We start from the raw sequence: 26,813 nt of genomic DNA on the forward strand, positions 1-26,813 counted from the left end.
GGCACATTTGAAAAACAGGCAAAATGGTAATAACTACCATCACTAGGGAACACATACCATGTGCAGATACTTCACAAGTATGGTCTCTTTGTATATATGTATGCCTTATTTTACAGAAAAAGAATCATGGCTAGAGAATAAGAACTCTGTTTAGGATTTCTTTAGCAATGAGTGGTAGAGTCAGATTGCAAATTTATGACTCTGCCCTCAAACACACATTTTCCTCACTACAGCTGGATAATGAAATTTTAAGAGGCATTCTGCCCACACCCCCTCCTATGACCTTGCCTCTACTTGCTCCACTAATGCCTGAAATATTACTTTCAGAGTTCAACTCATTTAGTTTATGACTTTGATCCTAGTTAATAATAAAATACAGGAAGGGGGGTGGGCAGCACAAGCAGGTAGGGAAGCTATCAATTAATTTTAGTTTAGCTAATGAGTGGCTCTCATTCATTTAACCAGCAAGCATTCATTGACTGCATACTGTACGTCAAGTCCTTGCTGTGTGCATGTGTTTCAAAATGAATGAGGAGGAGACTGTAAAGTAAATAGGTGATGATGAAACATAGTAAATGAACAATAGGGCGAGCACAGCAGAGAAACAACTGGCCGGGTTTCAGGTACTTTCCTGAGTACAGATAGGATAGGAGGGGAGGAGGTCCATGGAATGAAGGTGCTGCAGGAAGGTGGGAAACCTGGACCATGTCAAGAGCAGGCTCCACGGAGATTTCAGAGCAACACTGCGCAATCTATTGGAACTCCCTCAGCCAGCCATCATGATTCATGATTTCTCCTATCAACTTGTTATTAAGTATTTTGCTAATGATCTCTCTCTCTCTCTCTCTCTCTCTCTCTCTCTCTCTCTCTCACACACACACACACACACACACACACACACACATCTGGCAGAACGAGCTACTGCAATTTACACGGGCAGGGTGGAGGAGAGTAGAGTACTTTTCGTGCCACTAACTAGTCTGTAGTATTCCGACCACCACACACAGATTCCTTCTATTTCATGCTTCGCGTTCTGGACCTGTGTTGTCTAGTAGGGTTAGCTTTATTTACTGATGCATGCATGTATTTAGCCCAAGGCAGGACCCACCGACAGCCACTTCTTGCCTGAGCATGTCCGAGGCCCTCGAAGCTGTGCAGACAGCAGCAACTTCAGCCTGAATCATCTCTTTCAATCGCGGACTAGCTGCCAAGAGGCGTGAGTAAGAGCCCAGAGCGCCCGGGTGGGCGGACCGAGGGCGCAGCTGGGCGTGACCACGGTGGGAGTGGCGGGCGGGGCTCAGGTGAGCCGGCTCCTCCGGGCCACCGCGTCGCAGCTTTCACATCTAGGCCTCTGAGCTCCGCGCTTGCCTTTTCCCTCTCGGCTCTTTCCCCAGGGTAACTGCAACTCCAGGTAAGCAAAGTGGGGACACAGGGCCTGCGACTTCCCCTCTAGGACAGTTCATTGGATGGTTATTGGAGGTGATCCGAGATGGTGAACCAGTGGACGGGTGGGTTTCTTTCGTGGGTGGCCCGCTGCCTTGCATCCCCCATAGCGGTGGTTCCAGCTTCCAGCCCTTTGGACGCCAGAAACGCCCTGTGGGTTTAAAATCACTCCACGGACGGTCAGAACGTGAAGAAATAGCCTGCCAAGAGGGTTTGGTGGTGGTGGAGCGCAGCAGTGGTTCACCGAGGACGTTTTCAGCCCTGCTTTGGAACTCGGGGCGAATTTTGCAATGCTCGTCCCAGAAAGGGCGTGGTTCTTAAAGCTGGAGAAAGTTCAGAAGGTGTGTGCGCACTGTGGGGTCAAAATTCAGACTTTATGGATCGTTCTACTTTATGGCGCTTTAAGCATCACATGAACGTTCATCTACTCGGCAAATGCATGGTTCTAGGCAGAAAGTATTTTCCCTCTCCGCTTCTGGGGTTTGGAATACTTTAAACAAAGTGGATTCTTGGACTTTTAAGTTGTCTTAGATTGGGCTGGTTTGTAGTTTTTTTCCTCATAGGATCTATTTTTTTTTATTATTTTTTATGGCTTCCTTTAAGCTAATCAAACCTAAAATCCATTTAATATGTGATGTTGTTCCATAGACTTGTAACTGAATTCTCAGAACTAGAGGACTTGACATATGTGTGTGGAGCCCTCTTGTTTTGTAGATGAGGACCACAGGGTGGAAGTGGGGCCACGCGAAGACTCACAGCTTGTAGTGGGATTGCTGAAATAGATCCGGCTTTCCATCACCCCATGCTCTTAACATCTTTTGAGCCCCTCCATCTCCCAAGAGGTTTTCGATAAGAGTTGGTGGGTTCTGCACCTTAGTCCCCGTCAGTCAGGGTCAGTGTTGGAGGGTTCTTTGATGAGTGGAGAGATGGGAGTCTGTCTGAGGAAAGGACTCGCCATAGAAAATGAGTCAGCATCTTTGTCTTTGCTTCCTAACGCCTTGAATTGTGCCACTTCAGTCTTTCTGGGTTGCAAATTGACTTTGGGGCATGCAGTCTCAGCAATTTGGGCCATTCTGATGTGGCCCCGTTCGGCACTCATTTATTATAAGGTGGTAGTGGGATGGTCTGTGGTCAAGGTCAGGCTTTTAAAGAAACAGGAGCAGACATGATGCTTCAGAATATCTTGGCCAAGCAGAGGCTCCTCTGCCACTGGAAGGCTAAGCAATGAACTTTATTACTCATGGCTGCAGCTACTTTCCTCCTACTAAGGCACTTTCCATACTCATTTACTCCCATAATCACTTCATTTAATCCTCATAATATTCTTCCACCCTGAAAAAGGTAAAAAGAATATAATTTTCTTAACCAGGTACTGACTTTACTCCTAGAGTTAGAATGTGAACCAGAGAGGCTGAGTATTTAGGCATTCCATTATAGTATTTAGGCATTCCATTGTAGTATTTAGGCATTCCATTCCATTATAATATAATAGCAAGATTTCTCGAGGTGTTGTCCAAGTATTGGTTACACTAAAGACCCAAGAAAGAGTTTTTCAACATATGGCTCCTTCTGTAAAATGAGGCAGGTTAAAAGATACCTTAGTACCTGGACAGAGTCAATATTCAGTTTTTAAAGAATGAAAAAACTATGCATATAGGTGTGTGTGTGTGTGTGTGTGTGTGTGTGTTTCACACATGCCCGTGTGCAGAAGAGTGAGGTAGATGGTCTGTGAGTAGAAGAATCCATAGTGTTCAGATCACATGCTTATCAGTGATGGGGCACAGTTCCTAATGCCAGCATAACAGATGTGAACCAGGATTGTCCCAGGCAAAGTGGGGTGTAGAGTCACCCTCTCCAAAGGACCTTCATCTCCCTCAAATGGCCTAAAGACAAAAAGTTTAGGGCCCATTGGATTAGATGCCCTACAAACTTAGAAAACCTTTATAGAGGGGGCAGTGATAAGCTAGCAGTCTAGGGAAATGAGTACCCCTCCCGCATTCTACTATATGAGTCTCTGTTCATTTGGGGCCACTCACAGTCTCTGAATTGCGCTAGTTCTTTCTGGCCCATATCTTTGCATGGCTAAGTTCTACTTTTCTTTTAGGACTGACTTTGAGTGTGACTCATTCAGATGTCACTGTCTATGAGGAGGTGACCCTGACATTTCCAGTATGGGTTTGGTGTTGCTAAGTGCTTCCATGGTAACTTGTGCTCCTTATCTAAATACTTCACCTGCCCCAGCCAGTAGACTGATAGATAGAGGCAGGTTCCTGCTGTGCTCACCTTTGCTTTCTGAATGCCGGCCTCAGTGCTTGACCTGCCCATTAAACGACAGCTTTATAATATTAAGAGTTTGCAATGTAAATGGCAGAAAGAACCAGAGCGCCTTCAAGTAAGAAAATCATTAGCAAAAAGTTGTGGGTTGATGAAAAAAAAAATACACAGGAAGTCTTGGTGTTTTTAAGTGGGGTCATTCAGGACACATGGGATTTTGGAACCTGAGAAACTTCCGAGAGAGTAAATGCCAGCAAAGCCAGAATTGCCAAGAAAGAAGGTGGTAAGGTGTGGTGGGCAGTACTAGGCGTGGAGGTAGAAGAAAAGTGTTCCAGGTCTGGCTTTGCCACTCACTCCCTGCGTGGGTGGCCTGGGAGAATCACTTCATCTTCATCCTGCTTCACTTTCTTCATTTGCAAAATGAAGAGGCGGAGCCAGACTAGATCCCACTCCAAGATTTTGAACCACTTTAAAAGTTTATGATTTTAGAACACCTTCGCAAAAAATTGCAAAAATAAGCGGCTTTAATATACATTCTTAAAACTGCATTTGTTTTACTGATTAAATTTCCATCTCAATATTCTCTGGTTAAAATAAAAGTGCCTTGCTGGAGGTGTGGCTCAGTGGTGGAGTGCTTGCCTGGCATGCATGAGGCCCTGGGTTTGATCCCTAGCACCGCAAAAAACACAAAAAAGAAAGAAAGAAACAAAAAAACTTTCAAAACTTTGAAGTGGCTGAAAGGTGTGGTGTTTTCTATATTGGAGTTATGAACAAACTTATCATTATTAATGTCATTACAAGGTTTTCATGAAGACAAATAAATCTATCTGTATCAAGGTGATGATAATAAAATGGAAAAATATTATAGCAATTTTAATACTTTGAACACAAGTGATTAGATGTGTAAATTCACTGTGTGGGAATTGCTAATCTCTACTCTTGTACCTATAATTTTTTATAACATTTGTTTGATACAAAATGATCTGTGTAGGAGCTTGATATTATCCTGGAAATATATTGCTAACATTGCTGAGATTTGTTTAAATGCTTTGATTGTCTTGCAACACAGTGGTGGCAGTTGGCCAAAGTCATGGCTTGAGCTGTCTCAGATCAGCCCTATAGTATTTTAAGTCATTTGGGACTAAAAGCTGAACAGCTGATGAGATTTATCATGCAGTGTTTCATTGATTTCTTAATTGGTGGTTGTGTGCCACGACAATCTTACCATGTACAGAACGTTTCTGATACTTTTGGCCAGCATCAACCAGTGATGCTCTATATGGACCTTAAATATTAAGGGCTGTATGATCTTACTCACTGGCATAGAGAATTTACTGAGAAAAGATCCAGTCAGCATCAGGACAGGAAGGTGAACAGGTTTGGACTCACACACTGAGAATAACCATGCAAAGAAAGGAACTCACTGAGAGGGACAGCCTCTAAGATCCAGGTCCCTGATGGAGAATGTAAGTCATGCACCCTGATGTCTGAGTCTTGCATTAAATACAGCATGTGTTGTGTAATTAGCTATATAAAAGCTGTATTCATGGAGTCATTTAGGGTAAATGTATCTCAAAGTGTCATTATGAATGAAAGATGTTTTAGTCAAACAACATGGTAAAATGGGTTATTTCCTCACTACTGGTCCACTTCCTGGACCCATTCTTAGTGTTTGTAGTCAAACTCCTTCAACAAATTAATTCATGTTCTTCAGCACAATTTTTGTGCCCAGAAGAAATCACTAAAATCACAGTTGATTTTATTGACTATGCAAAATTATTATCATTTGTCTTCTTGGGGGATTAGTAAACGCTTGCTAGGGGGAACTACTTGTGTTTGCTAAAGCAGTTTGTATGTTTTCATATTAATCTCAGTGTGATTAGGCCTCAAGTTGTGGAAGCATTGAAAAGTTTGCAGGGATCTAAGTTTGGTGAAGAAATAGCTCATGACTCCATGTACATGTTGAATGTTAGTTGTAGATGAATTCAACATTGTCAATGTTAAATGTGCTGCAGGAAGAACCAGATCTCATGAAAGTCTCTTGCACACATTCCCCAAACCTTTTTTTTTTCTTTTTTCTGTCACTAGATTGAACTCAGGGATACTCCACTACTGAGCCACATCCCCAGCACTATTTTGTATTTATTCAGAGATAGAGATAGCACCTCGCTGTTGCTGAGGCTGGCTTTGAACTTGCAATTCTCCTGTCTCAGCCTCGCGAGCTGCTGAGATTACAGGTGTGTGCCACTATGCCTGGCTTCCCCAAACCTTTTGTGAAGAGTTCTTTTTAATTTCCTTAGTTGGTGGGTGTGCTGGTTGAAATACTCCACAGTCTTCCAGTTTTTGTCTCAGGACGCTCTGGTGGTCTCAGTAACACCCCTACTTCAAGAGGAGAAGGTGGTTGTGGGCTTTAAAGCAGAGCATAATGCTCACCATGACTTTAGATCACCTGTAGCAGGTTTGTAAGGGGTGCTATGGCTGAGTGCACTTGCTGTACTTAGCAGAGACATAAAGAGAAGGAGGAAGTCAGTGGTTAGGGGGATGATCAGTGAGCACGAAATGAACAGGGTCAACAAGGCTTTTTTTTTTTTTTCTGCTAATGAACTTGCTTTTCCAGACTCCTGAGATGTAGACATATTATATTTTTGAGTCCATTCTATGCAAGCAATATGTCTCATCAAAGAATTCTTAAGAAATATTTGATGATCAGGGGTCCATTCCTTGATTTTAGTCTCATAGCTTTGCATTATGAATTTCTGTTCGGGGATAAGGTATACATTGCCATCCTATGCATCTGCTGGTCCTGGCCAAGGGAAGTCCCCTATCTGGAGTAGTGGAGCTTTCTCCCTGACACCAGGGCTCAGGCGCTGCCTGGGGGTATTCGATGCCATCTTTGCTTTCTGTGTCTGTGTGCACACATGCCATCTTCCCTCTTGGTGTGTCTTTGTGTCTTTTCTCCTGTTCTTCTAAGGACACTGGTCATACTGGGTCAGGGCCCACCTAACTCTAGTATGACCTTATCTTAACCAATTAAATCTGCAGAGACCCTATTTCCTATTAGGGTCACATCACAGGTTACGAATCAGGAGTTCAACATGTCTTTTTGACCATGTCAAACTGATGCAATATGACTGTTTGCAATCTACAAAAAAGTCAATTTTGTATGACCTAAACAAAATCCTAATTGAAACAATATGTGGTAAATAAAACCGACTGATTTTGATTGGTGCTGTCAACCACTTGACCACTAATGTGAAGAGATAGTGCGACGTCTAGGCTCCGGACCATGGCCATTGTGCCTGACCAGGCCCGAGTTTGGAGATTCTGGGCAGAGTGGCACACAATGAAGACCTCACATGCCTTCGGACTCTTGTCCACAGCTCTCTTTACAACTGGCTCTCTTTCGGAATTTCCTTCTTCCTACCCAAGACCATTACTTTGTTGACCGAATGCAGTTGAGAACACTTTAAATACACATTGAAAATTCACCTCTCCTCTGTCTTCATTTCCAGGCCCAGGATGGATGCCTTGCGACTGGCAAATTCGGCTTTTGCTGTTGACCTATTCAAACAACTGTGTGAAAAGGAGCCAGTGGGCAATGTCCTCTTCTCCCCAATCTGTCTCTCCACTTCTTTGTCACTTGCTCAAGTAGGCGCCAAAGGTGACACAGCAAATGAAATTGGACAGGTAACCACAGCCCCATGCCTTGTTTTGACGTTAAGCGGGGAGGCAGTTATCAGAATCCATGGGCAGGAACTAGAGAAAGAAATGGAGACTTGGTGGTCTGGGTCAATCAGGGTGGAGGGTTGTGTCATTTCCAGGATTCTCTTAACCTGTTTTTAAATGTAAAAGCTCATTTCTGTGTCCTGCAGCCCGTGCTTAGTATAGGCACATGGTTGTGATGGAGAAACTGGGGATCTGCTAGGCAATCACAGGGTGCCATTTGCTGGTGGTCTTCAGCAAGTCACCTGATATCTTTCATCTGTCATATTGCGAAGATTAATCAAGGAGGTACACTAAATGTTCCACTGAAAATACCCTGAGCAGAAAGAGTGTAAATTTACCCTCCACCTCCATCCTACGTTCAGACAGAACAAAGTTTTCCACATTAGTGCAAAATTTATTTATAGCTTTGTGCTTCATTTTAAGATGCAAGCATAATGCAAGCATTCTGTCCTAGAATTTATCCTCACTTATTTTAATAGAGAAGTCACATTTTAAATTATCTGCCTTTAAGTAGCAGGGACAAATAAATGAATTGTGTTTACATGTTTTGGATTTCTCTCGGTGGGGGGCTTACCATCCATTTAAGAAGCATGGCTAAGATGATGTGTTTTACATATACACACATATGTGCATAGATGTTTTAATTTCTTTTTGGCTGTGATTGACTGTCTAGCTTTGTGTGGGTCTTAGACCTTAGATGAGATAATTTTCCTGATGGTTATGATTTTAAATCCTCGTGTTCTTGTAGACAGTAGGTGAGTGTCCTCTTAATTTCATTCCTTTATTATTCCTAATATTGATTGCTCTAGGTTCAGCAATCTTTCTTTCCAGGAACTCATAAGCATTTAAAAAGGGATTACTTTCTTCTATTCCTAGTTGTCCTGACATTATGACCCATGAATGTCATTTAGGTCAGGGTGGAGAACTTGGGCTTGACACTGAGTGAGGTTTGAGGGAGAAACTTCAGTCCTGGGAAGAGGAGCTGCACCTTCTTATCTGACCTTGTCTCTGAACTGCCCCTCCCACGTTCCCTACCCCAAGTCCTGTTCCTCATTTCCTGTGTCCCTTTAGAGAAAGGCTGAGAAGAACACTTCCTGGTAGGGGGTCTGCTCCTCAACAACAATAAAGGAAGGTCTCCGTACGGGCAGCTGGTGCCCCAGCAGTAGTGCTGGGCTCTGTCATCTTCTGGGCTTGTTCGCTCATCATTCTGCAGGAGAGCTGAGCAGTGCCTGGACCAGCCAGTTTGGCCCTACAGTGCAACCTGAGTTGTGGAGTCAAGGTCTGACCGTCCTGAGCTATGGAGTGAGGAGAGACTCGTCCTAGCTGACGTCACATTTTTGCAGTGCCACAGAGCAGAAGAGATTCTTGACTGTTGTTTGGAACAAAATATAAGTTAGGAAGAAAATAAAAGGATTTAAGCCCTTCAAATGACAGCATCTGAATTTTAAATGGCTTAGACTATCACTGTAAGGATAATAGTTTGAATCCAAGCATTTTAGGTGTTTTAAATGTAATACCTGTAAATCCTCAGAACTCAGAAAAGTAGGCATTCTCGGCTCATTTTACAGAGAGGCTGGTGAGGATCTGACAGCCTACAGAAGATTACCTTCCTAATAGGTGAAGGCTGGGATTCAAAGCAAGGCTATCAGACTCTCACTCTCCCAGGCAGCCCCCCCCCCCATTTGTCAGAGGTGCAACAGCCCCTTTAGCACTTGCTAAAGCATCTCAGGGAGACTCGACTGCGGCTCTGGGCACCTCCCTTCTGGACTCAAACCTGCCTAGTGATTGTCTCTCTTGGTATGAATCTCTTGTTTCGGTCTCTAAATTGGATAGAAATTATAACCCAGCTTAATCTTCCCCAGGGGGGAGATCCTTTTGAGTGAGTGCTAAGTGGCATCATTTTGAAGAAAGGGCACATTTTCCTTGGTTTACTAAGAAGAGAATCTTTATGGTAGTGTTTCTCAGACAGGGACAATTTTTCCCTCCCCAGCCCACCCTGGGGACATCTGACAATGTCTGAATGTCTTGGCTGTCATGCACAGGAGGAGGAGTGCTGCTGGCACCTACTTGGTCAGGGAGGCTGCTAAGCATATGCAACACCCAGGGTAGGCCCTCACAGCAAAGAATTGCCCAGCCCCAAATGTCCACAGTGCTGAGGCCAAGAGGCTTGGCTTTATGGGAGCATCAGAGCAAAGGGGCTCTGTGTGCTGAGGTGGCTGCCGTCATAAGGTGTCCACTTCATCAGGAAGAGGAAATGCTTTTTGCTAATGAGCTGCTTCTCTTAACAGGTCCTTCATTTTGACAATGTCAAAGATGTGCACTTCGGATTTCAGACAGTCACCTCGGATGTAAATAAACTCAGTTCCTTTTACTCTTTGAAACTAATCAAGCGGCTCTACGTAGACAAATCACTGAACCCTTCTACAGTAAGTTGTTGAAAGCAATTAGCAAAATTTATCTTTTTCCTCCAGGAATGGCATTTCACATTGTCAGACCTGCAACATTCATTTCTAAGATGTTCGTTTTTGATTTAAGACTTCTTAAAATAAACCAGTCCCCCTGGAGAGGTTGAATGTTGTGGGACTCAACACCTTCTAGCTCCAAGTGGAGAGAGGCTTGTGGGCTTCCCTTTCCTCTCAAACACTCACACCTCCTATGCCTCTTCCCTGCTTCTTTTCTGAGAGAATGGGGTATTCAAATGTATCCCTGGAGACAAGACGTGCAAAAAACTCTTGAGTTAAATTTCTAACTCCTCAATAGCTGGACATATGGCTCCAGGGTGTTTTAGGATTCCCATCTCATTTGTTTTTGTACAGAATGTTCTCCTGGTGCTCCTCAAAGATCAATTCAAAAAATAAACCATAAATTAGCACTCTTCATCAGCCACAAATTGGTTTTGTTTGTTTTACGAGGCTGGTCAGATGTGGGTCTATATAAGGCAGCTCTGGTTATTTAAGTTCAGCCATTTCTTGAAGCAGTCCTGTAAAGAACATTGTGATTCTTGATCCCAGGGTGTATCATACATAATATTTTAAAGTCTATTTGAAACACATAGCCAACAATCTAGACTACAAGGAGATTCTCTCTCTAGTAAGAGTTGATTCAGTTCTTGTTTGGTTGGTCAGAATTTCAAACTTCCTAAATCTAAACGCTAGATCTCCATCAAAGCCTTTTTGTCATTATATTATACCTTTCTGCATTAGGTTTTTGTTTTGTTGAGACCCTTTGAGGACACATAAGTGGCTAGATATTGTTGTGAGTTTATTCTCGTTCCCTTGAAGACACACATATGCGACCATTTTTGTTCTAAAAATCATCTGGGAAATTAAACAAAATTGAGATGTGAGTTGGTGCTGGGCATGGAAAAACTTTCATGGCCCCCAGGTGGTCCTTCAGGAGATACTTAATACATCTTTGTTGCAGAGAGGACAATGAAGGGCCTTCCTCTTGCTGAGCCTTTCTGAAGTTCTTGGTTGGTGCCTGTGACTCAGTCAGTCCCAAGGCTGAGTTGCAGTTATCTGAAGCTAAGTTAATTGGCTAAGGCCTTAGCTGCTCTGAAGAAGTGCAGGAGCCCTGTGCTTAGAAGTGAAGGGACATGACATTCAAGTTATTTTTAGTTTGGTTTAACCTTCATTTCAACATTTGGAATTTCAGCCAAACTAGGAGTTGCAAGGTTTTTGTTTTTAATTGAATTTTATATATTTTTAGATTGCTTTCTGTTGCTCTTCTTTCTGAGCTGATAGCTCCTGGAAATTTCTAGTTAAATAGTACAAACAGTTGTAGTTTGAAGAGGGCTGATCTGCATCAGAACTACCTGGGTGTTTGTCAGAAAAGCAAATTCTTGGCCTCAGATGTCTTGATCAATAGTGTTTAGGGTTTTGCATTTTAAACAAGCATTAAGGTTAGAGCCACCGCTGTGATGTCTATAGCACTATGTTTCAAATTTTAACATGCAGATTAAATGCCTCGGAGTCTTGTTAAAATGTACAGTTTGAGTCGGTGGGTCTAGGGTGGGGCCCGAGATTCTTGGTTTCTATCAAGATCCCAGATGGTGATGTGGCTCCTCATCCTTGGACCGTTATCTGAGTATCAAGGGTCTTTAGCATATTTATTTATTTCAAGAAGGATAATGATTTTCTGCTCATAGTTCTCTTCTCTGTACATTTTCTCTATGATATATACACATTTTTAATGTTTCTGAAATTGAAATTCATTTTTTTCTTATATCAGAATGCAACTCGTATTCAATTCAATTTGCTCAATTCTCATATTATTCAGTGGAATTTGAACAGAAAGCTGCCATTCATTTTGTAATTGTGCATATTTAACATAGTTTCTTTTTGTTTCCTGGAAGCAGATACTAAATTGGTGGATGCATTTAATAATTGATTTTGTCCTATAATTGAGTAAATGAAACAGTTCATGCTACCAAATTGGAAAGCGTACCCATGGTAATAGATATTTAAGAATCCTTTTGTTATAACTGTGTAACAATGTAATAGATTGATTATAGATTATGAGTACTTTGTGAATTTACAAACTGGATGTTTTTCAGGAGTTCATTAGCTCTACAAAGAGACCGTATGCCAAAGAATTGGAAACCGTGGACTTCAAGGATAAACTGGAAGAAACGAAAGGTCAGATCAACAGCTCCATTAAGGATCTCACCGACGGCAAGTATACTTTACTTGTTCTGCTGAATAATAGACCTTCCTTTCTCCTGAATCCTTGAGCCACTCATAAAAATTGAGCATCTGGAGGATTCCTTGGATGTTTGTATCCAGGCTCAATGTTGTCCATCAAGACATGTCAACAACTTGCCTTTCTAGGAATTTCTCATATCATCTCATTGCTTGGCAGAAGTCAGTGGTATTTCAGTTTCGGTCCACTTGGCCTTGCCCTCTGATAAGCTGCCACACGCCCCAGTGGAGCCACAGCTGTGCCTCTAACAGAGGGGTTTTGGGCAAAGCATGAGGCCAGTTTTAAAGTCTTAAAGTCTGGAAATGGAAGGATTGGTATAATTTGATGATCCTTGATATCGCTCCTGGCTCAAAAATTCTACCAATTTATTAAAGAGGACAAAAGGTCTTATTCACAGATAAACACAGGAAGACAAAATGAGAAAACAAATGCAGTGGAGGCGCGTCCTGAGCCTCACCATCCTTATGCTGCTGTGCTCTCTGATGGTCCCATGTCCCTTGACAGCACCTCTGCTCAGTGCTTCCCAGGATTCTCCCTGTTTAGACCCATCCACCCTCCATTAAACCTCCCAGTGAATTGCCTTCCTTGATAGGAAGAAGTTAGAAGTGAAGTGACTTGGATGGCAGGCCAATGACTATGTCCTTTTCCAGGGGCTATATTTATAGTATTAGTTTAGGGAGGGAAGCTTAAGGCAGACCCTGCTGGTGTGGAAGGATATTCTTCCGAGGATACTTCCTTCATGAATGAGCAGAGCCTAGAGTGGTCTGCCTCTGTGCTGACTCATGAATAATGGGGTCCACCTGTAAGGACATGGAATCGACAGGAACTCTGGAGTCATTTAGGAACTAGGTTCAAATCCAGGCACTATAACTTATCAACTATGGCATTTGGACAAGGAGCCTCAATTTATGGAACTGTAAAATAGCAGGGAAAGCGTACTATTTAATCTATTTAATTTTCATGTGGTTGTTGTTAGAATCAAATTAGATAACATATACCAACAAATGGTAGATACAGATGTATACACATGTGCACACTTGCATACCTACCTATATTTACATTATTGAAATAAACTTTCTTGGTTTCTTCTGTAAAGAGAAACTTTGATATATATATATCTATATATATCTACATATATATCTATATCTATATCTATATATATATATATTACTAAGTTGAGTACATCTTTAAAAATCATAAACAAAAGGCAGCTCTTGCTTCAATCGCTGTGTTGTAACTTTGCTTTTAGAATTCCTAAGCTATTGTATTTTCTTCAAACAGACATTCGTTTTAAAATCATAATGCATTTGAGGTTTTTGACTGGAGAAGTAGTTGAGTGAAAAGACTTCTAAATTTGGAAATGGAGGCTCAGGATTTAAATTGAAGCTTTGCCACTTACTGGATTAAAAAATCTTTATTCTTCAAGTTTCTCCAATAAAATGATTATGTGTTCAACACACATATCTGGCAGGACCAGATACATAATTTGCACAGTCAGTGAGAAAACAAAAATGCAGGATTTCAATAAAATCCTTTACTGAAAATTTTATTAAAAATCTTAAGAATGTGATAGCAGAACATGAAACCAAGTACAGGGTCCTTTTCATATGGTCCAAGCCCAGGAAGTGGGATCCAAGAATTGATGTGAAAATCTTTGTAAAAATGTCAAGTGCTATTCAAATATGGGGATTTCTTTGTATTACGAGAGTATCACTGTTGAATTGCTTTGTCTGTTGAGAATTTGAGAGCCATAATAATTGCAGCTGTGATTGAGCTTCTGGTGATTAAGCTGACTCTGGGACAAATAACCTGCCTGCAAGGAGTACCCCTGGGAGAGGAGTAGAGAGGGTGAAGGGAAGGGCCTGTCTTGGCGTCAGACAAGCTTTACAGCTGATAGCCCCTTGGCCTCTCTGAGCCCAGTTTCTTCAACTTTAAAATGGGGATGATGATCTTTGTCTTATAGGGCCATTGTGAAAAAAGTAAGATAATATATATGAAAAGGCTGAGCACAGGGCCAGGCATACAGCAAGGGACCATGAATTTGCCCAGGAGCACAAGAAAATCTGACTTGCAATCCTTTTAGGCCTTACATGGTGCCAGTCCAGCAAGCAGTAAATCCCCAGTGAGTGAACATGCATGTGTGTAACCGATGTAGTTTGGAAGGGTAACTGCTCTTTTTGGTTTTCTAAAATTGTTTGCAGGCCACTTTGAGAACATTTTGTCTGACAACAGTGTAAATGACCAGACCAAAATCCTCGTGGTTAATGCTGCCTACTTTGTTGGAAAGTGGATGAAGAAATTCCCTGAATCAGAAACAAAAGAATGCCCTTTCAGAGTCAGCAAGGTATGTGGCCATATGGGATGGTTCAAGGATCCTAGTCCAGATCCTACACATTATGGCAATGGAGAGGTGTGTGTGTGGGGAGGGGGTATCGGAATTCATTCCAACAAGGAAAATGAGGGCATGGGGCCTTCAGCAAGAAAGGAAGAGGAATGGAAAGAAAAAGAGCAAACTAAATCCTTCTAGCAGAAGCCTTTGGGTTATTGTGAGACCCGGACCACTTAGGAATCTTTTTCCTGACTATCTACTCTATGATCTCAATTTCTCACCTATTGATAGTGAAGCACATGATTTGAATATGAAATTAATTAACTAATTTTAATGCTGGGGATGGAACCCAGGGCCTCCCAAATGTTACGCAAGCTGTCTATCACCAAGCCACACCCCCAGCCCAGTTTGGATATTTTAATGTCTAACTTAAAAGATGGTTTGAAGCACTTCTTGACTTTCTGAAGAAAAAAGTCCAGCTTACCCATCTGCAACAGGGCAGGGTGAGAAGCTTGTTTTTCAGGGCAGTCTCATTAATAGTGTTGAGGTGACTATGTGAAAAATAACTCAGACATAGGTGAAGCACCTCTTTTGTAAAAGAAACGAAATAGCTGAGACTGGAAAATTGACCCACTTCATGGGAGAACCCAGGACAACGCAGGGATCCATATGAAGATGTGGTTTGGTGAGTGGCATGAAGAAGTTAGACCCACAGCAGTCTTTGAGTCTCTGCCATACTTGAAGGTAGCTTATTAACCCTGACGAATCTACGCATCAATTCTAATTTTTCTGAGCCACGAGTACCTGGCATCCATCACTTGTTTTTGCCTAATAAGCAGCATCTTAATGCTAGAATTCAGGAGAAAAGCCCTTTGGGATACAGGCTCATGGGACTGACTTCCGTGCCTTTTGCTTTTTTCCATGGGGTTTTAGTCATACATTGCCCACCCTCAAGTATACTTTTTCCAGTAAAATCTAATCATTTGCTTTTTTTTTGACCTCCACTGGTGTGTGGGCTTTATCACGGCATGAGGGTGGTGCTTTTATATCTCAGTGTCTGTAGTTCCTGGCAGATTCTGACATGCCATTAAGGTTGTCTGCAAATTTGTTGAATGAATGACCTGTCAATCCCCAAAACTCAGTTTTTAGTGCTGGGAACTGAACTCAAGGCCTCACCTATGGTAGGCAAGAGCTCTACCACTGAGCTGCATCCCCAGCCCCTCAGTTTATTTAAACAGTCAATATGAGACAAAACCTCATTGGGTTTTGTTGGGATATTTTTCCAGAAGAGGCCAACAACCACCATTATTGCTTTTTACCTACTCAAAATATCCAGGGTGTGGAGGGGAGCCAGGAGGTCCTCCTTCCACTTCCTCTTCCTGAGCTTAGCTTCCCAACTGCAGTGGTCTTCTCAAAGCTCACTGCTAGGGACAGGACTGACTGCACCAGAGGCCTGCCTGGGAACCAAGGACACATTGGATTCTTCACACTCTGAAGTTTTCACTTACGGTTTCTTCAGATTGAATCATGGCCTTGGAACTTCTTAGTGTTGTCTTTCCTTTGGAGCTGAAGTGGAATGTGACCTTACAGTCTCTACAGAGTCATGGAGCCAGCCTCCTCTAGCTCATTTGACTGGTGATTGGTTCTCCTTCAGAGGAAGGGTTGGCAAAGGGTCCCTGGGCCTGCTGAAGTGAAATCTAAAACGTGTTTTAATGGCATCACTCTTAAGGTCCCAGGGCCACACACAATTCATTTATGTTTCATTTGCATCTTATGCACATAGGATGAAGGTGATTTCACGCAGCATTTTTAGTGCTCTGTATTTTGCCCTGTCACATGAGGTCATGTGTGGAACTTTCATGTTAGGCACAGTTTTCATATAGGCATGAGGGTGGTACTCATAAACTTTTGGAGTTTAGAGCATTTGGGGTTTTCAGGCTAGAGGTGCTTAATCTGTATTTATATTGTATTTTCTGGGATAGTTTTTATTTAGTACTGTTTTCAAAACATGTCTCAATGCGTGTTTCAGAAAATGGGATTGTTGTGCCTAAATTCAGTGCTGACAAGTGAAATCGATGATAGCTTTTGGAGGACACAACTCTGTGGCATGTTCAGAAACTGTTGGCAGTCTAGCCTGATGGAAATTTTTAGACAAATCTATATCTTCTTAAAAAAATGGAAGAATTATCAGTAAATTTTTAAAGCAACATGTTTTCCTATCATAATTTGCTTTCTGGTTATACTTTAGCACTGAAGTTTTCAATCATCCATCAGTCAAATATTTAGTAAACAGGTACTATCTGGTGGGATATCCCAGGATCAAGACATGACTGTATCTGCCATGACTATATTCCAGTTGAGGTGGGAGGTGAAAAGATAACCACAAAATATTCCTAGCACTGTGGCAAGTGCTAAGATAGAGGTATGTACAAAAAGCAAAATAAGGAAGGCATAGCTGTGTTTTGAGAGCGGTGCTGGGTAAGGTGCGGCTTACTGTTTGAAAAATCCCAGAGAGGTACAGGTTTTACTGTGATGTTATCCCTGAAGGACTGACATGAAGCTGGAAGTCTCCCCCTAAAGAGATTAGGTTAACAGGAAACTACCTGTGGGAGGTGCATATGAAGACAGTAAGTTACCCTAAACTACTATCAGTCTTTCGCTTCTTAGTATGAATTAGTTTTTCTTCAGAAACCCTTGGTAGCAGAGGTAGGAGACTGGATCCTGGGAGCCCAGAGAGGGAAAGGCCTGCATGGTCCTGGGAGATAGAGGCCTGAGGGTTATAGCCCTTTCACAGCCCTGTTGCAAGAGGAGCGTGGAGTGTATGGAAGCTGGAGGAAGGGACTTTCAGAAAAAAGAAAAAAAAAAAAAAAAGAAAACTCTCATCTTTTAAAATCATGAAATATTTCAATCACACAAAAAATTATAGTGAATAATAAAAGAAACACAGTGTACCTACCAACCAACTTCATGAACTTAACATTTTGTCTTAGTTATTTTAGAGAGTTAAAAAAAAAAGTCACAACAGCTGGGCTGCTGTGTGTGTACCCCCACCTCCCACCCCACTGATTCTCTTCTCTTCCTCCCTCCCCAGCCATAGCTATTATTATGAATTTTCCAATCTCCTCGTTCCACTGACAAGGAAACAGAGACTTAGGTCGAGAGACTTGCTCTAGATTGTAGCATCTGCTTGTGTCACATTTGGGACCAAGACCTGGTCTTCATATCTCCAATCCAGACTCTCCATCTGCTCAGATCTGAGTAGGTATGAGACAGGGGGAGAGGTCTCAAAGACAAATAGAGAGGGCAAACCAAATACAGTTTTGTCCTTCTGTATGCCACATCTTTTTTGATTAGGCATTTTTAAGGAAGCACTCTGTAAATAGGTATGTGGGTTTGCAAATAGAATTTACTTTGAAGTCAGCTCCACCAAGACTTTGTTTAAAGATCTCAAAAATCATAAGTATCTATAGACACTAACTTAAACTTTTCATATATTTTTAGACTGTCTTACTGCTAATATTTTATATATGCAAATACAGTACTATATATAGTTTATATAATATATAGCACATAGAATTATAAAGGACATGGATAATTTTTGAAAAGGATTTATAAACTTAACACAGGTCAGTGCTTGATGGTTTGGGTGCAGTGTGGCTCGAATCCCAGAGGCTGGATCATGAGCCACAATGATCCAAAACCATATGAACAAATTTGTGTGTATATAGCTATCTTCCTATTTTTTATGTATTTATGTGTGTTTCTGTGTAAGGGTGTGGTGTGTGTATTTATGTTTTTGTGTATGTATGGTGTATATATATTTGTGCTTGAAAGTAATTGCTTGTTAACGTGTCCAAACTTGTCTCCTGTAACAGACAGATACCAAACCTGTGCAGATGATGAACATGGAGGCCACATTCTGTATGGGCAACATTGATGACATCAACTGCAAGATCATTGAGCTTCCTTTCCAAAATAAGCACCTCAGCATGCTCATCCTGCTACCCAAGGATGTGGAGGATGAGTCGACGGGCTTGGAGAAGGTGAGGAGGAGGCAGTGCTTATGTACAGGGAGGCAGGAGCCCTGCCATGGCAGAGAGGGCAGAGAGGCCCCTGGACTGAGCTGTGTGGGGCATGAGAAGCCCGCGGCCAACTGCCTCACACACCACTGGCTCAGTCATCTCCAAGGGCTTCAGGGGCCTTTCCTCTTTAATATGAGAACAGCTAACTTTTATTTGGCACTTAGGATGTGCCAGGAATGGTGCTTCATTCCCCATGTGCACGATCTCATTCAATTCTTCCGGCAGCCCTGTGGAAACTGAGGCACAGAGGGGTAGGTACCCAGTCCATGGTCACAGAACTAGTCACTGATATGTAGACCCAGGATCTGAGCCTGGGAAATTGGAGGTACGTTCTCTCCCCTAGGCGAGGAAGCCTCCCTCATGTCAGCAGGAAGAGCCCAAATGGCTATGCGCTGCGTGGCCCACTGTCTTGAGAACAGAAGCTTCATTTGTTTCTTTATTAGCACACTATTTTAGTTTTAGGTTTTCAGAAAAACAAGTGGAAAGTACTGAGGATTCCCTTATGCTCTCTCTCCCTCTCCCAATCCTATAGTTTCTCCAGTTACTAGCATCTTGCATTAGGGTGGTACTTTTGTTATAGTTGAAAAGCCAATACTGAAATATTTTTTTGAAATTTTCTTTGCTTTTTATTTTATTTAATTTTTTGGTGCACTATAATTATACACAACAGTGGGACTCGTTATGCCATAGTCATACGTGCACATAACAATTTGATCAATCTCATTCGCCAGTATCTTTCCTTCCCCTCCCAGCATTGATACATTATTATTAGCTAAAATCTACAGCTTACCTTAGGGTTAATTCTGTGTAATAAATTTGAAACACACACACACCCACACACACCCACACACCCACACAAGATTTTATTATGCTTCAAATTTATGTATTATGCAGGTTATTGTATTATTATGTTATTTTATAATATAAAAGTTTATATATTTTTATGTGATATCAATTATGATATTATTACACTTATTCAGATTGTTATAGCCACAAAGTTCAATGAAAGTGGCAGATCTATCTGCTTGTGAATGAGCTTTAATTTCCCACTGGGCTCAGTCTCTGCCCAGCTGCCTGAGGCACCCCCCCTTCCCTCTGGGACCTCCCCTCCCTGGCTTCTGTTCTAGCTCTCCTCATCTGGGCCTCAGCCCTGGGCCGTGTGGGCCGTGGGTCTACATGTCTATGAAGAGGGGTCTACCTATGAAGGGGGTTCTCGAAGAGCAGAGGTTGTGTGTGTTCCCAGTTAGGCCTCTGGTACTAACCAGTCCCCCCCTTACCTGTTACTGTCACCTCCATCCTTTTATGACCTGAATGAATTTCTGTCCTCATTCTTCTTTGATGTATTATTCTCTTATTTCATGTCTTGATCTTTCGCGATTATTCAGTTGTCTTGGATTTTACCTTACTTAAAATACTCTCATAAATGTGTCAGTATTTTTCTTAAGGAAATAGAACTAAAGAAAATGGTCTTTTGAGACTCAGAAAGAAATGTGTAAGAATACACATTGGATGAGTTTGTGATGGCGGCCATAACAAAGAACCCCACCCCGGGTGGCTTCAATAACACACATTTATTTTCTCACTGTTCCAGAGGCCACAGTCCTGGGGTTGGGGTGTTGGCAAGTTGGTTCCTTCTGGGGGCTGCAAGGAGAGTGGGCTTGTGTCTCTCGCCTGGCTCCTGGCCGTGGCTGGCAGCCTTTGCTGTCCCTTGGCGTGTCCACACTCCACCCTGTTGTCTTCCTTCACCTTCACATAGCTTTCTCCCTGTGTGTGTGTCTGTCTCTGTCCAATTTCTTACTTTTTATAAGGAACTCAGTCAGATTAGAGCCCACCCTAATGGCCTCATTTTAGCTAATTATACCTGCAGTTGACCTTATTTCAAATAATGTCACATTCCGAGGTACTTCCCACTTTACCGCCCATGACTTGAAGAATGACTCAAGTTCAAGTTCCAATTTTAAAAAGAATAACTTCACCTTTAATTTGAGTTGTTAAATTTCATGCCGTGCCCAGCCCATGGGTATTCTAGATTTCTTTATAGAGAAATTATAATAATAATCCAGGAAATATGTATAAAAACCTTTCTAGCTTTATATTCATTTCACTCTCGTGTGTACAACATTATACCCCATGCATCTGTTTTCTGAAAAGCTAGTTTGTAATTTAAAGCAAACCAATTAAAACCATGCCCTCATAACTTTCAGGGCAGAGGGAGCACTGTGGTAGGGGAGGAGGAGAACAGAGCCCGTGGCTGGTGGGTCTTACAAGAGACACTGGTTCCTATCAGAGGTACTCCACCATCTCTGATGAAGCTCCACCCAGGCTGCTGCAGAATCAGACTCATGAAAACTCTTTATGTTTTCCATCAAGCAAGGTCTCTTACAGTGGGAGATACATAAAACTAAATTCCTTTCCTTTCTGTCCTTCAGATTGAAAAACAACTCAACTCAGAGACGCTGTTGCAGTGGACCAATCCCAGCACCATGGCCAATGCCAAAGTCAAACTCTCCCTTCCCAAGTTTAAGGTGGAAAAGATCATTGACCCCAAGTCTAGTCTGGAAAACCTGGGGCTGAAAAATACCTTTAACGAAGATACATCTGATTTCTCTGGAATGTCAGAGACCAAGGGAGTGGCCCTGTCGAATGTCATTCACAGAGCGTGCTTAGAAATAAATGAAGATGGCGGGGAGTCCATTGAGGTGCCAGGATCCCGGATCCTGCAACACAAGGATGAATTTAACGCCGACCACCCATTTATTTACATCATCAGGCACAACAAAACCCGAAACATCATTTTCTTTGGCAAGTTCTGTTCTCCTGAAGTGGCTTAGCCCAAGTTAAGACCCACTTGACTTGTCTCTGGATGCAGATTTCTATAAACTCTGCATCCAGAGATTCATTTCCTAGAAACGATAAATTGTTACTGTTGCTAGATCAGGAAGCAGCTGGTCCTTGTCATGTGTAGCCCTCACACAACAGGCCCTTATTTTCTAATTCTTTCTTTTGTTTCCTTTTTTCCCCCCCATAAAAAAAGGACATATGCTTTTAATGAAAAGGAATTGCCTTAGAGGAAAAATATTTATTCTTTATTTGTCAAACTGTCCAGGATTCTGGAGAGACATACAGTGTTCCATACAGAAATTCCTATAAGGAAGGTCTGTAGGATCTTATACCCAGAACTTTGCCTTTCTTCACAGGGATATAGAATACTCTAGATACTCTCACTTCCCGAAAGTCTAAAGAAACTATGGTGCATAGGACCTACAAAACTTGGACCCCTGTTTTCTCTACTATAGGCACAGAAGTCCTTATGTTAAGCCTTGAGAGATACATGTATTTTCAAACTCTGAATGTTTGGGATTTTTAGAAAGATATATTGCACATCGGGCCTAGCACTTTTGGTATGTTATGGAGCTTCATCAACAGAGTCTGAAACAGTACTCTGTAAATCAACACCCTAACATTATTTCTGCAACAAAATATAAAATATTCACATAAAACAGACAAATCAAGACTCCAGTCCATAAGTGGTCAAATTTTGCTGACAAATGAGTATGTCACTAGCTTATGAAAACAGTTTGCAGAACTTTTATAGTGAAATGTTGGATAAAGTAGCTGAAATGTGAGACCCCCAAGGAGAAGCTCAGCTTTATTAAAAAAATTTTGACTTTCATTTTTGAGAGCAGTCCCACCTGGTCATTTGGTTGCTGCTGGACTGGTGGCAGGGTCTTCTAGCTGACTCAGAATGGTTTGGATGTTGGACACCATGGGCTTAGAATCCACAGGGATTCATAATAGCCAACAAAATCATTTTTTGAATGTTAAAGGGACTTGTCTCTTTGTCTAATGTGATAAATAGTGGAAAAGGAAAGGAATCTAAAACCTTTAGAAGTAAAGCTATTTACTTCTAAAGGAGGACATGGAGCTGATATCCAAATGTTTTGACACATTTTCTTTTCAGCATATGGCTATAGTTAATTTAGATTGTGACTTTGTAATCTACATTGATAGTAATTGTAAAGTGTTTCTGGTTGGCTATTTATGTTGCAGGCTCATGTATTAATTCACTACCAAAAGGATATATTTACTGCAGATTTTGTGACAGCCTTCCTTCATCTGTTCCTTGCCATTCATTGTAAATAGGTTTTTCCTCATCTGACGGTTCAATATTGCATTTCTTCTGTGCTATTGACAATAAAATATTATTGAATTATGTATCTTGATTTCTTTATCACTAAGTTAGAATTACTGTTTTAAAACAGAAACAAGCCATGCTTTTACATTCCTGTGTATAATTTTTTTTTTTTTTAGGGATTGAGGTAAACTAAAAAGAAGAAAGGATGATTACTGCCTATTTTAGTTAGTATTCCATTGCCATGACAAAATACCTGAGAAAAACAACATAAAGGAGGAAAAGTTATTTTGGCTCATGGTTTCAGAGGTTTTAGTCCATTGTTAGCTGGCTCCATTGTTTCTGGGGTGGTGGCAGTACATCACCGTGGAAGGGCATGGTGGAGCAGAGCTGCTTACTTCATGGTGGCCAGGAGAGAGAGAGAGAGAGAGAGAGAGAGAGAGAGAGAGAGAGAGAGAGAGAAAGGGGCCAAGGATAGATCCTTCCAGGACATGCTCCCAGTGACCTACTTCCTTCAACTAGGCCTAGCATCCTACAGTTTCCACCCACTCCCAATATTTCCTTCAACTATGAACTCATCCATGGATTAATCCATTGAGATCAGATTCCCTTATGATACAATCACATCCTAAGTCACTTCTGAACATTGCCGCATTGGGAACCAAGACTTCAACAAGGAACCTCTGGGGGACATTCCAGATCCGAACTGTAATGCTACCATTTTCTCCTTCTGTTCTGGCCAAGGGATTTTGTGCCCCATTCGTCCAAGGGAAGAAAGGACCAGGGTGGGGAGGGGGTGATATGACTTTCAACCCCTGAAGAGTCACATGACTCCAAGGCCTTAGGAGGACATGGAGCTGATATCCAGCCCTTTTCACCTGGGTCCTTCCCTCAAAATGTAACTTTATTAAGTAAGCTGTGCAGGTTTAAGCTATTTGCTTTTCTTATTAAGTGCATTTTTCTCAGTGCCACATTCATTTGTTTTAAATGGTTCATGTCGTCTCTGAATCTCAGAGTCAATAGACCCCTTCTCTTGGACTGATGTGTGTTCTCTTGCAATAAAAGTGGAGTCTGAATGCTGATCAACACCCCCCTGATCTAAAAAAGGCCGTTTGTGCAGGATTCCTGAGAGTGGCCCCAACCAACCTTTGCCACTCTTGGCTCATCTTCCTTATCTTCCCAGGTAATGATAGAGAAGATGGGATGACAGTGAAAACGGACTTGAGTGTTTAGAGGAAGGGCAGTATCAAGGCTCAGTATCCTGAGCCAAGCGTTCACGGCGCTTCCATTGTCTCCTGAAACTTGGGAAACACTGAACTTTTTGACTAACACTTGCCTGGGACAGTCTACAACTGGGCTTGGGGGTGTTCTGTCCTTTAGGGGTCATTTTTATTGTTACTTCTGGGAGGACATCTCTAAACACCCACAATGTCCAGAACAGGCCCCACCACAGAGCTATTGGGTCCACGAGACCAATAGTGCAAAGGAGAGAGGGCCAGGCCTCTACCCAAAGGACAGGTGCAGTGTGCAGGGTCCCTAAGACAGAGCATGAAGAAGGCTGGAGCTGGATGGAAGAGGAAGGACACCTGTGAGCTGTTAGCCACAGTGAGGTGGGAGTAACCAGGCTTGGTCATTTTGAAGGAGACTCTGTTCAGAGGGTCTGTGCAGTGAGGGTGAGGGGCCTCCAGAGGACCCACAGAACACCATGAGGAAGAGCCAGCCCTGGGTGCCTGGCATGTCCCACAGGAGATGGCCACGCACCAGTCTCCTAAGGCCCCTCTGCTCAGCCCTCTGCTTCCTGCCCTTGCCCCACTGAGGTGTGAGAATGGGGAGGAGGGATGGGAAGGGGAGAAATGGTGAGCAAGGCCACTTCCGCTGCCTTTCCCCATGGGTGAGTGAGCCTCGGTCACAGCCCAGCTGTGGTGGATGGCCAGGCTTTAAGTCAGAAGAGACTGAATCCACATTTAGATTTCTGGGCTTGATCATTTCTGAAAATGTCTGGTAATGTCTGAAAATGGCTGGAGAAGCTTTAGTCTGGGGGATTTCGTCTGGGGGATGGGAAGAAGATTGGCCAGAGCTGGGCTGAAAAGGCATCGGAAAGAAAGAATTGGGTTGTGCTTTGCCAGCACCCTGCCCAGGGCAGCCCACTGATAAACTGAGGCTATGCTACCCTCAAAAAAACTCAAAGAGGAGACCGTGACCCCCTCTCACCAACGAGGAGCTGACAACGGACAAGACATTTAATCAGCTCACGGTCACAGCTGAGTGTTGGTGGCCAGATCTGAACCCCTGCACACTGCGGCCAGAGACAGAGCTCCCGTGCTCAATGCCCCCATCTTCCAACTGGCACTAATCACTGGCAAATGGACATCGGGGTACCTGAGAGAATTCCTCTCTCTTTCATATCTTCTCTCTTTTCAAGTTTCCGAATATTTTTTTTTAAATTTTTTATTGTTGGTTGTTCAAAACATTACAAATTTCTTGATATATCATATTTCACATTTTGATTCAAGTGGGTTATGAGCTCCCATTTTTACCCCGTATACAGATTGCAGAATTACATCAGTTACACATCCATTGATTTACATATTGCCATACTAGTGTCTGTTGTGTTCTGCTGCCTTTCCTATCCTCTACTATCCCCCCTCCCCTCCCCTCCCCTCCCCTCTTCTCTCTCTACCCCATCTACTGTCATTCATTTCTCCCCCTTGTATTATTTTTCCCTTTCCCCTCACTTCCTCTTGTATGTACTTTTGTATAACCCTGAGGGTCTCCTTCCATTTCCATGCAATTTCCCTTCTCTCTCCCTTTCCCTCCCACCTCTCATCCCTGTTTAATAAGTTTCCGAATATTTGTTTCATCTTGGCAGTTCTTTTCTTATCATCCAGAATAATCTCGGTGTCAGAGGGTCCACCAGCCACGGGCTTAGTCAGGGCACTTGCCTCCTCTCACAGCAACTGTAGAGTCAGGGGCTAATTCCCCTGCAGGGAAAGGGCAGGAACCCAGGTCAAAGTTGTGACTGTCCCGGGTACTGGGGACCCCATGGCTTGATGGCAGCAGGGCCCAGGACGTTACTGCCTGTGCGGTCTTCTGATGGGCCAGCGTGTAGCTCAGTAAGTTCTGCACCTCCCTGTTCTGGTCCACAGGGACAGCCAAAGGCAGCCTGCTCCACGCCACCCCTTCACATCACGAGGAAATGGCAAACTTCACAGAGTGCTTTCCTGAGTGCTTGAAATTGGGAGGGTGAGCACCTGTGAAAGGACAGGAGCCCAGTGCCACCTCCCAGCCTGCTGCAGCCGCTTGTTGTGGTAGAGCCTCCTGGGAGAGGAGGGCAGATGCTGGCCTGGCTGCTTGCAGCACAGCCCTGGACTCTGAACGCAGGCCTGGTTGAGGGGAGCGTCCCTTCCACCCAGTGCTCCTCCAGGGTCCCCCTGCCCACAGGAGGCCTTGGAGACCTGGTTGGTGAGCCGCGTTTCAGCAGCAAGAGTCCAGGCATTTGAGTCCTAGGTCTCTGATTCATTTGACATCTCAAATGACTGTGGGATTTAGCATAAATGCTACCTCAGGTCCTCAGGGACGTAAAAACAGAAACTTCATTTTCCTTTCTCTTTTGAAATAAGTGAACTGATTGTCCCTTAAGGACAAGCTGGAAAGAAAAGTTCTCAAGAAAACATTTTGAGGGGAGTTTTCTGGAGTCGGCTGATGAATGGAGAGCACAGAGACCTCCCGGCCACGGCCTGCTGTTTCTTCCCTGAAAGTCGGAAAGGAAGGCTCTGGACTCCAGCCCACGCGCACTGGGTCAGGGCCTCCCAAAGTGAAAGCTCTGCTCCTCTGAATTTTAATTTCAGTACATTTATTTGAATCATTTTTGAATGAAAATTTAGAAAAAACAAATATACCTTCGCTTTCTTTATGGCTCACCTCTTGTTCTCGTTCATTATTCCACTGTGATGATCTCCAAGGTCTTTTCAGATGTCTCCAACTGACTTTCCCTGTACAAAGTTTTAGCTTTCTAGGTCAGGTGCATTTTAGCATTTTCCAGTTTTGTCCTGCCAGGTAGGGTTAGGGCGAATTTCCCTTCTCAAGGTCATAGAGACCCTGGTGGCAGCCATCACTTCCCTCTAGC

At 42.8% G+C, this 26,813-nt stretch overlaps 1 protein-coding gene across 4 annotated transcripts in view; it reads left to right on the forward strand.

The window, feature by feature from the left end:
- Serpinb5 (serpin family B member 5) overlaps positions 1-22,770 on the forward strand; it is a 31,040-nt gene extending 8,270 nt beyond the window's left edge. The window contains exons 1-8 of one of the 4 annotated variants that reach the window (XM_046428224.2): positions 635-814; positions 1,092-1,216; positions 7,230-7,404; positions 9,732-9,869; positions 11,999-12,116; positions 14,346-14,488; positions 18,349-18,516; positions 20,985-22,770. In XM_046428224.2, coding sequence (XP_046284180.1) covers positions 7,237-7,404; positions 9,732-9,869; positions 11,999-12,116; positions 14,346-14,488; positions 18,349-18,516; positions 20,985-21,386 — 1,137 coding nt within the window. In that variant the 5' untranslated portion in view covers positions 635-814; positions 1,092-1,216; positions 7,230-7,236 and the 3' untranslated portion in view covers positions 21,387-22,770. Of the gene's footprint in view, positions 1-634; positions 815-1,091; positions 1,217-1,257; positions 1,412-1,453; positions 1,785-7,229; positions 7,405-9,731; positions 9,870-11,998; positions 12,117-14,345; positions 14,489-18,348; positions 18,517-20,984 lie in introns of those variants that run through there. The other 3 variants (XM_046428218.2, XM_046428219.2, XM_058573858.1) reach the window with 3 other exon arrangements.
- Positions 22,771-26,813: the final 4,043 nt, after the last annotated feature.

The sequence above is a fragment of the Marmota monax genome, unplaced genomic scaffold, assembly GCF_021218885.2.
Source record: "Marmota monax isolate L192 unplaced genomic scaffold, Marmota_monax_Labrador192_F-V1.1 WCK01_AAM20220418_F8-fsc00201, whole genome shotgun sequence".
NCBI lineage: Eukaryota > Metazoa > Chordata > Mammalia > Rodentia > Sciuridae > Marmota > Marmota monax.